This window comes from Balaenoptera physalus, assembly GCF_965194825.1.
Source record: "Balaenoptera physalus genome assembly, chromosome: 8".
Taxonomy (NCBI): domain Eukaryota; kingdom Metazoa; phylum Chordata; class Mammalia; order Artiodactyla; family Balaenopteridae; genus Balaenoptera; species Balaenoptera physalus.
The window spans coordinates 90,266,076-90,280,605 of record NC_138887.1 but is presented as its reverse complement, the minus strand read 5'-3'; the positions used below and the strand labels follow the sequence as shown (position 1 = coordinate 90,280,605).

At 39.6% G+C, this 14,530-nt stretch overlaps 2 protein-coding genes across 9 annotated transcripts in view; one reads left to right on the top strand and one right to left on the bottom strand.

Moving 5' to 3' along the window:
* Positions 1-13,681, bottom strand: part of TES (testin LIM domain protein) — a 45,045-nt gene extending 31,364 nt beyond the window's left edge. For 2 of the 3 annotated variants that reach the window (XM_082472388.1, XM_082472386.1), the window contains exon 1: positions 13,477-13,681. Coding sequence is in view for 1 of the 3 variants with exons in the window: in XM_082472386.1 (XP_082328512.1) it covers positions 13,477-13,503 (27 nt within the window). In the remaining 2 variants the exon portion in view is untranslated. Of the gene's footprint in view, positions 1-12,930; positions 13,011-13,476 lie in introns of those variants that run through there. The other variant, XM_082472387.1, reaches the window with a different exon arrangement.
* Positions 1-14,530, top strand: part of TFEC (transcription factor EC) — a 688,992-nt gene that overhangs the window by 406,246 nt on the left and 268,216 nt on the right. The window lies entirely within an intron of this gene.

Below are 14,530 nucleotides of genomic sequence, written 5' to 3'. Positions count from 1 at the left end.
ATATAGCACTTCTTTGTGATATCAGAATGTAAATTACTTGATTCAAATTAGGTAGTATTTATAGTCACCAGTTCATAACTAACTTCTCAGTACTGTATACTTTTTTGAAACCTAATGTATCCTCACCGTATTATTAGGGACAAAATAATTTAGATTTTTAAAAAGAGATTGCACTTATTTTAGGTAGCAAATTATAAAAAGAAATGTATTGTGTCTGTTCAGTTTATGCTGGCTCCTTATAAACATTTTTCAAACTGACTACTATCAAATAATTTTTAAACTCTTACGTAAAGGCAGTCACTTGAGATGTTCACCAATAGAATACCTCTTCTGCAAATTCTACTCAAAAAGGGCCTCCTCCTAACTCTGTTACTTTGAGAAAGACAATGCAGGCTATAAAAATGTCACAGGCTACAATTGCTGATGAAATGGCTTCTTAATTAGGATAGGCTGAGCTCTGGCTCACTGGAAAGACTCCGTAATGCATTTGCTTTTATACACAGGTCTCAGAGACTCCCAATTATTAGCTATAAAAGGGATTTTTAAAACTTGATTCCAAAAGCCATCTGTAGGAGTCTCTTAAAAGAATTTAGATCATGACAAACAGTTCTAATTTGGTCTTGTGTCACTACCTTCACAGCTGGCTCTAAAGAGTGGATTCCACAGATAGTGCTGTGTACTGAGAAGTCTTTATTAAGACTGCATATACCAAAACTTGAATATTGCCATCATTGTTTACCAGGCCTAAGGGCTATAGTATTATTTCTTTAGGAGTAACCTGTTATAGGAGTGGGGTGAGGATAACTATACAATTAAGTGATTATTGCCACTAATTGCCTATCTAATCAGAGCACACGCAGGAAAAGAGGACAGTACAGGCATGTTTTCAGAGCCAGAATGAAGGGAAAGGCCTGTGGCGTTGGTTGAGAGAGCTGTTAGAGAAGGATGCCCAGGGAATCATGAGCATCCAAAGGAACCTGGAGAGAAAAGCCCAACGGAGAGAAGGCTTTCACAGAAAATTGGGGGTAAAAGGCACAAAAAGACAATCTTCTCATTTTCCACTTTTGCCCAGGATTGGCGTTCAGGTGTATAGAGCAAAAACAAAGTCTTATAGCACAGATAGGGGTCTTGGAAACTGGGAAAGGAAGGGAGAGATACAGAAACCCTACTGCCAGATGCCTTATGCTTATTTACTTATTGTTCAGCCTTTTCACACCATCCCTTACTCTGGAAAAAATGAATTATGTTTATATGATGTGTTGTGTAAACGTAAGTGCCTTAACTAATTTTTGATCCATCTTCTGATTTTTGATCTATTAGAGAAGTGGTTTGGATTCACATGCTTTTTGTTCTATATTTAAACTATAGCCCAAGGACTTTGTCACTACAAAAGGTACACAGACATCATCTTAGATTTGTCTAGGGTTCAGGGGAAATAGACAACTTTCAAAATCAAAATTAGATTTGACTAGGTTAAAAGGGGGCCCATTCTCAAGTGACCAATGATGTCAGGGAAGCTACAGTGTCCTGATTCTTTAATCTTTCTTATGTACAGAGGGCTACAAGGGTAATTCAGAATGAGAAAAGCCTTCTCTAAGACCTTTTCCATAGCTTTCACTGTGGGAGGCTGAGAAGACTTACATCCTAGCAATAGAGGGGGTATGTTATGATCTGTTGCCTAACAAACCACCCTTAAACATCGTGGCTTAAAATAACAATCATTTATTCTGTAGTTTCCGGTCATGATATTCTGCTCATGCTTCTGCAGTTTAGCGCCTTGGGCTGGGTTCAGCTGGATAGTTCTTCTGGTCTGAGCTGGGCTCACTATATCTGTAGTCACCTTTCAGGTGAGCTAGGGACAGCTAGTATAGGGGAACCTCAGCTGAGATGTTTCATCTTTCCTATGTCATCTTTCATCCTCCAGTGGGCTGGGCTAGGCTAGTTCACATGATAGTAGCAGGGTTCCAATAAAGTAGTTAGAAGCAAACAAGCCCTCGTGAGTGTGGAGCTTCTTTTTACGGGGAGCCAATGTAGTCCCAACCCACAGCTTGGAACCAAGCCCAGACTATATCAGCTACACTCCAGTGAAATTTCCTCCTCTACCTCAAGAGATGACGAAGTGTATTAAATAAGAATCAAGATTAGGATAGAGATATAGATCCTCAGCAGTAGGTTAGGTTCCTGTACAAGCTCAGTGGCACACTTCCTAAATTCAAACCTGAAATCTAGGAAAGTCACAAATCACTACAGATCATGTACCTTGGCTTTCTTTTAGAAGAGTCAACACTGAAAATGTTACGGTGTGAATACCAAGGGTTTACAGACTTTTTGCAGCCATGTTTCTTTGGTTCATTTATTTATTCTTCCTGGAATTCCTTCTTTGCCTACTGAAACCTTATTTATCCTACAGAAGTTAGTTTGAATGTTGTTTCCTCCATAATGTTGTTCCCAATATACCCAATTAAATTACTTCTGCTTCTGAAACTTCATAATACAGTAGCCACCCCTTATCCACATTTTTGCTTTCTATGGTTTCAGTTATACACGGTGAACCATGATACAAAAATATTAAATGGAAAATTTCAGAAATAAACAATTCCTAAGTTTTAAATTGCACTCTGAGTAGCGTGATGAAATCTTCAGCCTTTGCTCAGTCCTGCCTTGGATACGAATCATCCCTTTGTCCAGTTTATCCAGCTAGGTAGTCACTTAGTAGCCAACTTGGTTATCAGACTGACTGTTGCAGTACATCGCAGTGCTTGTGTTCAAGTAATCCTTATTTTTACTTAAACACATTATTGACTGGAGACGTATTAATTCGTCTTTTGTTACCCGAACGTTATTGACCGAAGACGTATCAATACATTTTTAGAGTGGTACAATTAACATAACCGTGAGAAGTTGTTAGAGCTTACAATTGATCAAGGGTTCATTATACAACTTATGATTGTCGTTATCATTCACATTTTGCTCCGTTAGGTTTTTGTGCCAATCTTGTGTATATTATAAACGTAAAATTTTCAAAAATGATGCATTGCGAAATGTTGAGTGCAGAAGAATTTTTCGATGAATTTTATGCCGATACTTTCTCCGACTGTCTGAGCGACATATATACTAGTGTCTCAGAAAATGATAGTTCTTCAGAATATAGTTCTGATTCAGATGATGTGAATATTAGACCAACAAAAAGACAAAAAAAACCTTAGTGATCGATTCTGATACGGAAAGTGAAAATTAAACTCACAGTGCTAGAGAATGCTCCTTTGCTTCTACAGAAGAGTGGATTGAAGACAACATTTCACGAAAATTAGAAGAATTTACAGGGGTGTCACGTTTAACTAAAGACTGTAATAACTTGCAAAGTGTTAGTGAAATAACAATTAATTTTTGGCCAGCCAAAATAAAAATCACTGGCCACAGGCATTAGTTTCTGGAAAAATTCCCCGGTCAATAACGAGTTAGTAATGGCTCCAAAGCGCAGGAGCAGTGATGCTAGCAATTCGGATCTGCCAAACAGGAGCCTTAAAGTGCTTCCTTTAGGTGAAAAGGTGAAAGTTCTCCACTTAACAAACAAACAAACAAAAATTGTACGCTGATGCTGCTAAGATCTATGGTAAGAAGGAATCTTCTATCCATGAAATTGTGAAGAAGGAAAAAGAAATTCATGTTAGTGTTGCTGTCGCACCTCAAACTGCAGAAGTTATGGCCACACAGTGCATGCTAATTGCTTATTTAAGATGGAAAAGACATTAAATTTGTGGGTGGGACACACAAACAGAAAACATGTTCCAGTTGGTAGTAACATGTGGCACCAGAAAGCATAGAGCCCATACGAAGACTTCAGCAAGGGATCCCCTAAAATGTGTTACACCATTTACTGCAAGTAAGGGATGGTTATAAAGATTCAGGAATAGGTTTGGACAGAAAAATATAAAAATTACTGGAGAGGCTGCGTCTGCCGATGAAGAAGCCACTGCTGGGGGGCTTCCCTGGTGGCGCAGTGGTTGAGAGTCTGCCTGCCAATGCAGGGGACACGGGTTCGAGCCCTGGTCCGGGAAGATCCCACATGCCGCGGAGCAACTAGGCCCGTGAGCCACAACTACTGAGCCTGCGCGTCTGGAGCCTGTGCTCCGCAACGGGAGAGGCCGCGACGGTGAGAGGCCCGCGCACCGCGATGAAGAGTGGCCCCCGCTTGCCGCAACTAGAGAAAGCCCTCGCACAGAAGCGAAGACCCAACACAGCCAAAAATAAATAAATAAATAAATAAAAATAAATAAAAATAAAGGAATTCCTTTAAAAAAAGAAAATAAATGAAAAAAGAAAAAAGAAAAAACACCTTTCAATTCAATTATCAAATCAAAACATTAAAAAAAAAAGGAAGCCACTGCTGAATCTGTGGCAGAGTTGAAGTTAATTAAGGAGAGAGACCACATCCACAAAACTTTTATTACTACAGCATATTGCTATAATTTTTCTATTTTATTATTAGTTATTGTTGTTCATCTCTTACTGTTGCCTGATTTATAAATTAAACTTTATCAAAGGTATGTATGTATAGGAAAAAACAGTATATATAGGGTTTGGTACTATCTGGGGTTTCAGGCATCCACTGCGGGTCTTGGAACATATTCCCTGCAGATAAGGGGGGGGATACTGTAGTTGTCTGTATTCCTATTATTGCACTGCTACAAAGTGTGGCAGTCTGCAAACTGTTGGTTACCAGTCTGTGATCAGACATAGAAAGAAACTGAGAGAAAGCAATTAGGAATTGTTAAGCAATTTGACAGTAATTTTATGTCTGATATACTTATTTTTTAAAAAATTGGCCTCGTATTTGTCTTTTTTTCCTTTTAGTAATTCATTTTTATTGCTTTAAAAGTATCAGCCCATGACAGATTCAGAATTTTGAAAAAATGGTTCCTCAACATAGATATTTTGAGCAACACTGTATTACAGCACTTATTTCATTCTATCTAGCACTGTAGTTAACATACATGTCTTGCCCACTAGCTAGCTTGCCTACCTTCCTTCTGACATCACAGTATTTTGGGGGATACAAGCTCCACAGGTGATATTGATAGAAAAGGAGTTGAGATTCTGTAGTCTTATATTTAAACTAACCCTTTAATATTCTCTATGAAAAACAAAGGGTGACTTTGTTTTGTTTAACCCCTGATTATTTTTATTGTAGGCCAGTACCCCCATGAAGGAAATATATTCTTTACCTTTACTTTGTGACTCATTCTATCAAGACTTCTATGATGTTACACTTATAGAAATAAAAATCCACCTAACATTTGCATAATCATTTTGCAATGAAACATGGTATCACTTTATCTTCAAACAAAGCACAGGCAAGTTCATGGTGGTGGCAGACTTATTAATGGACTCAGCACCAAGGCATTGGTGCTAGGCTTTCAGCCTCTTTTTTGCTAGGCTCACTGTTTAGATAAGAACCTTTATAACCAACAGACACCCTGAAACCCCTTTTTAAAATCTGTATGGTGGTCAGAATGTCACTGTAATAAACACAGGCTGAATCATTTGTGATTTGAGGATGATCCAGCCTCATTCAGAGATTAATTATGTTTATACACTGGTAGCCTAGCTGTCATTTAGCAGATAAGCTCTCAGCAGTGCTCAATGCCTGGCTTCTCCTACAGTTTCCCCCCTCAAGCCATGCTCAAACCCAAGCAGTCCTGCTTTCTTGGCGGACTAGCCAAGGATAAGATAAGTTGGCAATCCTAAACTATGCTCTTCTCCTTTGTTGAGTATGACCAAAATAAAAGTAATGATACCTAGAATCAACCAATTTTTATAGCTAAATACTCACTGTGATAGAAACATGAAACACTTTCATAGCACTGTTCCCAAATTATACCTAGTAAGTTTCTTTTCGTTCTTTCCTCTATCACCTTCTGTTCTTTCTTAATGTTCTTGTCACTGGCTATGAACAGTGATTAAAGTAGTTGAGAAGAAAGAAAGAAAAGTAATTAAAAAGTCATTTTAGGGTCACAGCATGAACTTGCATTAGAAAATTACAGTCAAGCATATTATTATCTAATTTCCCATTATTTAAGTAGGGAGTTAGGTAGATCAGGTACTTAGAAAAATAAGCGAAACCAAATATGACTTGAGCTCTTTTATAGGAGAATCAAAGATTGGAGCTAGATAGCTGAAAAGCATAACCTCTAAATTTAATCCTCTAATAACAGTGCTTAAGGCAAGTTTTAATACATGGATTTTACTCAAAGACTAGGGGTGAATTTATCAATTATCAAACTACTTTTCCTTAAAATCTTGAAAATTTATGAGGTTTTAAAACCCATTTTGAATTTGGTTAGTCTTTTCTCTATTTTCCTCTCCTTGAAAAAGTTGATTTCATAATTCTTAATTTATATAATGCTCCCTGAACATCACCACTTTGTAAACAGCAAAATAATCTCCTATATGTACTATATATTAATGATCTAATAAACAGATTTTTAAAAGTCATTCTTTCAGGTACCATGACAGTAGTTACCAAACAAAAATTAGTAATGAAAAAGACAGTTTGTGTATTTTATAGGTGTAAGATTGTAAATATTTTAGCTTTATCTAATTATGAGCTTTTTCATATTCTAATACATAAAAGCTGCCTTCTCATTTCTTTTTCATTTGCCATTACTTAAGACAAATAATAACCCCTAATTACAAAGTTTGCAAAACCGGGAACCAATGCCAAGAATCACCACTAAATTAGGATATTCTGGGACTTCCCTGGTGGCGCAGTGGTTAAGAATCCGCCTGCCAATGCAGGGGACATGGGTTCGAGCCCTGGTCCAGGAAGATCCCACATGCCACAGCCTGTGCGCCACAACTACTGAGCCTGTGCTCTAGAGCCCACGCACCACAACTACTGAAGCCGGCACACCTAGAGCCCTTGCTCCGCAACAAGAGAAGCCACTGCAATGAGAAGCCCACACACCATAAGGAAGAGTAGCCCCTGCTCGCTGCATCTAGAGAAAGCCCGCACGCAGCAACAAAGACCCAACACAGCCAAAAATAAATAAATAAATTTATTAAAAACAAAAAGATAGGACATTCTGTGTTGGAAATCTAGTGTACTCCTGACCTGTAAAGAGTTCACTAAGGGATATAATCCCATTTGCGCTTACTTTCTATCATTTATTTTGTCATTTACTTTCATTTACTTTTTTTTGCTCTATCATTCCTCTCAACAGTGTAAGTTCTATAATACAAGATACCTTGCCTTTTTGTTCACACTATACCCCCAGAGTTTAGAACAGTGCTTTGCACATAAACTACTCACATAGTTTTTAAATGACTCATCTTATTTTGGGAGAGATAACTTTTAAAGACAACAAAAGCTCCATTATTTTTCATTTTCCTGTAATTAAGTACCAAGGAAAGTGATACATCATGCCTAGGCTTATTTGACTCATGCTAACAGAGCAGTTTATATGCCTTTGAAGCTTTATACTACAGATTTAAATTAATTAAACTTAATGTCTTCAAATACCCCACAAATATTTAAAAGGCAAACTAAGTAAAAACAAGTTGAAAAAACAGCTAAGACCTATGAAAAAAAAATTGTTTCATTTTTCTCATGGACTTCACAGGAGTATATACATGCCATTTCATTAAAATCACATATATTTATATATTCTTGGCTTGTATGATTTTTAAGCACTGTGGAATACTATTATACTTGGTAAACTATAATATTTTCCATAGTCAAAAAGAGTAACAGCGTTTGAAGAAATCTTAGAAATCACTTGGTTCCCCTATTGATTTTTATAGATGTGAAAACTGAGATCCAAAGTAGCCAAGATCACAAAAACCAGAGTGGACCCAGATCTACTAACTCTCAGCCCAGAGTGAATTTAATGATATACTGAAAAACAGGAGTGAGAAAGCTGATATAGTACAGAAGATCTTTCTGTATACTACAGCTCTTTACCTATACTGGCACTTACTGACCTTTTCTAATTTCTGAACACATTGTAGTGATCTGGTTTGTAAAAAAACATATTCAAATTAGCATGGGGCAAACTACTTCTGGTTCTCAGAAAAAGAACATAGGAAGTAGTACTCTTTTACCAATTTATCATTCTCTTTCTACTAAATAGGCCCCTCAGAGTAACCCTGATGGTCCATGATGTTAATTTCGTGCTCACAATGCTGGTATCATCCTAGAGCTCAGTGAGAGGCTAACAAAATAGTTCAACATTTTGGCATTTCCTACTGCTTCTCGGTAGCTCTTGTATGAACAGTTCTCTTCCTAGCATTGAACTTATTTTTTCGTTTTTAACTGCTCTATTCTAAGCTGCCTGGTCTGCCATTCCAGTGGCACTTTGAGCACTTTGCTGCTAGGAGAAAGAGGTTTAGCCTACCATGCTATGTGTAAGGCTTTCTATCAACTCTGGGCTTCAGCAGGTAGAACAGATTCTTCTACAGGCCAACCATGAGTGCCTCTATACAATTCCAGATGTCACTGGTTGAAATCCCAAAGCAGAGAGCCAAAAGCAGGGTCGCTATTGTTCAGAACAATATTAAGTAGCCAGGAGGCAGCATTATCATTGCTCCCAACAAAAGCTGGGAAGTTGGAAGAATCCAGAAGATATGGTCCAGAATATTATTGGAGCTTATGGAATTTCTTTGACTGTAAAAGTCTCGCAGAAGTTCCTTTTCGTGATATTTTTACTTATTTAGACTTTGTTTCCATGCAAAGAAGGTCAAAGGCAACTTACACTAAAGGGCATACATATAACCATGGATAAAGTATAAATAAAATGTAGAAAACCAGTAGGGTGGTAATTTTATTGGAATAGAAACCATTTCTTCCAATATAATTCCTTTAAACAAACCAATAAAAAATGTTGAAATGGACCTCAGGTTATTTCTCTTTTTATATTAGGGTACTTCATTCAATATATATGTAGTGATCAAGGCAAAGGATATCAGAGGACTCAGGCTAGGTGGCATGATGGGAGTTGCATGGATTCTGAAGACTACGGTTCAAGATCATAGTTAGGTTCTGCCAGTTTCAGATTAATGTATCTAAGCCTTAGTTTCTTTATCCTTAAAGTGAGGCTAAGATCTACTTCATAAATTGCTTTGAACAGCAAACAAAATAACTATACAAGTATAAATAGGATATGAATTTCACTCTCAAGAAGCTTGCAATCTAGGTAAGAAGAAGACTATAATCTACAGGGAGAAAGTGATGAATGTCCTAAGAGTTATGATAACATACTTAGGGAATACAGAAGAAAGAGATTTTCCATCCAGATAGGAACAAGAAGAAAGATCACCTGGAGAGTGATGTGTGGTGTGGGTAGGGTAAGGAGTGTGTCTTGAAAGATGAGTAGTATTTAGTATTGAATGTGAGCAAGCAAAGTCAAGGAGAGAGGTGATGGTACACAGCTAACAGCCAGCAGAGACATAAATCCCTAATTCTACTTCACAGGATAAAATTAAGAAACAAAATCAATAGAAAACCTACTATAGTTCTATTCAAACCAATATTCAGAGCAAGTTAGAGAAAGTGACTTTTCATATCCAATTAATGTAATGACTGACACTATGGGTTGGAAGAGATAAAAGCCCCCCTGAGGACCACTTTATTCTATACTTGTTCTGACAGAGTAAATGCCTCTAAGGTAAAGCCCTGGAAGTATGCTGCCCTCCCATTATCCCAAGCCTTGCCAATGATTCTCACAGCAAGAATGGCTTCAAGCAGAGAATTCAACTGTAGATTTGTGCCTCCAGGTCACCATTTACTTGCCTTTTCCATTCAATCAGGGGCCACCTAAGAGAAAAGGCTCATTCTAATTTCTAATGGAAACAATCTTTGCGGTTCAGTACTCTCTCCAAGTGCAATCACTTGGTTTCACTTTGGTTTTTTGGCAAATGACAGAAGCTTTCAAAACATGTTTGGATGCTGAGAAAGGGGGTTTTTAGTGACTTGTAATCTTTAAAGTACATCTCATATTTTTAAAATTAAATTAAAGAAACAAAGAAAAGAGTCCTAAGAAAAAAATATGCAAGACATCAGGAAGGATCAAAAGATGGAGGTTAGAATGGAGGCAAACAATGAATAAGGTGTAAAATTAAAAGCTCTACAGCAATTCCAGGCAGCATAAGGGAAATTACTAGAGTTCTCTTTCTCTCTGGTATGTTTTTAAAGGGAAAAAAAGTGATTCTCATGGGAGAGTAACACAGAAAGGAAAGAAGAAAACATCTGGCTGTGGGCCATGATTTACCATTCACCACCAAAATGAGACTCTGTTTCTGCTTCTCAAAGTCCATTGCTTTTTCCAAGCAAACACAGGCTCTACTTACACGAAGTCAATTATAATGAAGAGACATAAGATAAGGAAGAGATCTAGACAAATAACTCAGAAGACAGGGCCAATACGTAAAAGTCAAATTCTACTCTAAAATATTGAAACAAAAACTCTGTATAACCAAACTAGCTCTCACATCCTAGCAACAGCTCACTTACCTCAAACAAAACAAAATATAGTAAAATCTAATTATAAAAATTCCTTGCCTTTGTGATTGTGTGTTTTAACTGGTAATGAATCCAAATTTATGCCAATGATATGGACACCCAAGTTCTCTTTTTATAAACAAAGAATCTTATAATAGCATCATCCACCTAGGTGGCTGTGAATAAAGACAACCCTTTTTAATTCTTTTTACACGAAATGTTAATGGGAAAGAAAAGTAACATTTATCATCTGCCTGGAGAAAATTTCTTATGAAAACAACAGTACAAGGGTTTTAGAAGGAAAAACTGCCATGTATCTTAAAACAGAAGTCAAATTTAGTTTTACTTAAATGGTTGTGTCTTTGTTCCAACTTCCAACCAGGCTTTTTAAAAGGTACATTCAAACTATTAGTTTTCTTGTATACCCAAGTCAAAAAGAAGGGAGACCTGAAAACTATTTAGGTACCAAAATAGGGTAAGAAGGCTCTGATCATAGATCAGAGATGATCTTGTAATGTTTCCTTCTTCTGGTGTCTTAGAAAGCAATTTCTAAAGGGAATGCAAGTTTCTTTTTGAGATTATGAAATGTGTTCCTGAGACCTCTAAATTCTTTGTGCTGGGAAACATTTTGTTGAATCCACAAAACATTAAGTCTGTCAAGGGTCCTGCATAGACACAGAGGGTATGGTTGGCAGTCAAATTGGACATCTTTGGGATCTTTTAGTACTTTCCAATTTACTAGTTGAGGACTCTGTCCTGAGAATCACCAGTGATGACAAAGTAGTGAAACAAGGATTTATTACAGTCATGGTATTGTCTGTAAAAGCTTTAAATTTATGGAATCCTTTTTCTTGAGGGTGGGGGAAGGGGAGAAGGAGGATTAGAGAGAAGGATAAGATTCTTGGTTGAAAAGATAACCTTTTAAAGTAAAGGGGAGATGAAGGAGAAAAATTACACCATATATCAAGAGCATTACTTATTATAATCCACATTCTAAAACTAAGGAAATTGTTTATAAATAATGTCTGGATTTTTCCCTTGCTAGCACATGTAATTCTTAACTCTGTACTTTCTCCCTCAGAATTACTTGTTCTTTGTCTCAAATAATTTCAAAATCACTTTTGGATGTTGATTTTTTTTTCTTTTAAGTAGATGTTATTTTTCAGAGCAGTTTAGGTTCTCAGCAAAATTTAGCAGAAGGGACAGCATTCCCATATATCTCCCTACTCCCTTTCGAAGCTTCCTCCAGTGTCAATATCCCACATCAGAGTGGTACATTTGTTACAACTAATGAACCTACACTGACACATCATCATCCCCCAACGTCCATAGTTTATTTTAGGGTCCACTCTTGGTGTTGTTCATTCTATGGGTTTTGACAAATATATAATGACATGTAACCACCATTATAGTAGCATACAGAATAGTTTCACTGCCCTAAAAAAATCCTCTGTGCTTCACGCATTCATTCCTCCCCTCCCAAAGGATGCTGACATTTAAAAAGTAATTTTTGAAGCAATATATGTTTAAGCATAGACAAGACCTCCCAAATTTCTGACAAGTACTAAATTACCCACTCTTTCCCACTTGAAAAACAAAATAAGAAGTGTTCATCAACAGAAGACTAATTAAGCGGCAAACAAAATGCTTTCCTAGTAGCAAGCAAAATTAACAAGAAATTTTAGTGTCATCTAAAAGCAAAGAAAATAAGAAACCAAACTGTAAGAGAAGAGAATGCAATCAGGACTCTCAGAATTTACACTATGTTTTCCCGTCTTTGGATTCCCTTTTGAGTGCCGGTTCTAGCCATAAGGGGCAAACTTTTTTTTCCCACTGCAGGTTTTCATTTTTCAACAGCCTCCTGACCTACTATTTTGCACTTGCATACATTTTCAAAAATCCAGTTCTGGGCATGAAACAGAATTAATGCTCAGGTCAGGAACTTTGTCTTTAGAAGATGAAATAATGGCAATGTTGGCAACCCACAGTGGGCAAGAGAAGAAAATTAGGTTCTATTTTTTCCCCTTTTTCTCTCTGCAAAACTTCCTTCCTTATTTGATAAGGAGCAGCTAGCTTAAATTTACCGCAAAGTAAATATGAACAATTCCCTGGAATGAGATCTTTCACACAGAACGTTACACTGGAATGTGACATCAGCATTCCTTTTGAGTCACAGTGTGGTCCCCACCTCTTTCTCCCAAGAAACGTAAGGCTCCCCAAATCAGGGAGCAGCTCAGGTAGGGCCGTGGGGACTGACGCCCGGAGAGCAGCCAGGCAGGAAACGTCTCCTGGAGTTAAACCACTGGTGACGATCGTCCTTTGGGGATAGCTGCCAAACAGGGAGAACGCTTTCTTTGGAAGAGGGAGGCAGTGCTTTGGAAGTCAAGTAATGCATGACCAAAGACAGAAGAAAAAAGAAAAAACATCATCACCTTTCACGTTATCACCAGCCGCGGGTGCGAAGGAAGCGCATTCAATCAACGCTCACTCTAGAGAGCCTCGGACAGCCGAGCTGGGAGGGGAGGAGGTCTGAGCTGTCACAGTCACATCAGTGACCCCAAACCGCAAAGGCTTAATAAAGTTGAACTTCCTGAGGCAGGAAGAAGTAGTGTCACAGCCTCGCCTTAACGCGCCCTAACCTCATCCTTTTCTTTTAGGGAGGCACAGGCGCAGCTGAAACCTCTTAAAGAAAGTTTCGAACACTTCCAACCGTTGGACGTGGTTAGACAGGGAAAAATGTCCCGTGCCACCTTCGCGCGCGCGCGCGCACGACTCTCCGTCGCCCCCAGGTTTCAGGAGTTTGCGAGGCCGCCGGGGATCCCCTCTACCGGGAGGGTCGGGTACCTGGGCCCCGGGTTCCGGAGACCCAGAGCTGGCTCGCGCCCGGTGGCCCGTGCGCCCCACCCGCCGCTGGCAGCCAGAGGGCGGCGCCCCGCGCAGGTGAAGCGGCCGCTGCCCTGCTGCCCGCGCCGCCCTACCTTCTTTACTTTGGCCTCCAAGTCCATGTCTGTGTGTCAGAGGGATTCCTCCTGCTGTCCGGGATCTAACACCCAGGCTCGCCTGGCCTCCGGCACCGCTGCGGGTACTGGGGGAGAGCTGCTGGGTCTCCGGCGCCGCTGCCACAGCCACTCGCCCGGCGCCGTCAAACTTCCGCCGCCCAGTCCTCTACAGACGGCCTGAGGCGGGGACCGGGAACAAAGAGGCCCAGGCAGCCAATGGCAGCCGGGCCCCGCCGGGCAGCCGCCAATCACCGAGCGCCGCACGCACCTTCGCGGCCGGAGCGCGGCGAAGGCAAGGTGAGGGGCGGGGCCCCGTACGGGGCGGCGCCCTGCGGAGTGCAATTCGGTATCCGTGACCTGGTCTCTGAAGCTGCCCTGGCTTTCAGCCGACCTGCTGGTAAAGAATTGGAACCCAGCCTACCTCCAACTGAAGAAGAGCCCCCATTCAGTCAGCTTGTACCTGTTTTGCTTGGGACCTTGGATATGTGTCCAGCGGAGTATTACCACTACTAGCTTCTTGGTTTCTTTTCCTAGCAAAGAGATCGTGGAGGTTGTTAGGGATCCTTGTGATGGGTGTTGCACCCTAATTTCACTATTAAGTTGTGGAGATGGCCTTTTCTTAAATGCTTTTCTCCAAGTCCCAAGCACTGGCTGGGGATCTCCTCTCACAGCCTTAATGTCAATGAAGATGGTTATGTGTTTTCTGAGCACTTGGTAGTTCAAAGATGAGGATGATGTGAACCACTTCAGAGACAGGTTATGTCATTCCTTTGGAAGCAGAGGCTTGCCCTTTGTCCTTGTTGTGTGAAGTGGTGTGAGGGTGCTCATGTGCCTCATGTTTTGATGAAGCAGTTTCATAGACATAACAAACAGCACTGAAGCACTAGAGCTGGATACAAATCATGGCCTCATTCAGGAGCAATTGCAATGAATATACCATTAGCTTGGTGGATCTGAAAGGGATCCTAAGGATTATTGAGTCTAGCGTTCTCATTTTGCAGGGAACTGAGGACCCCAGAGGTACAGGGACCTG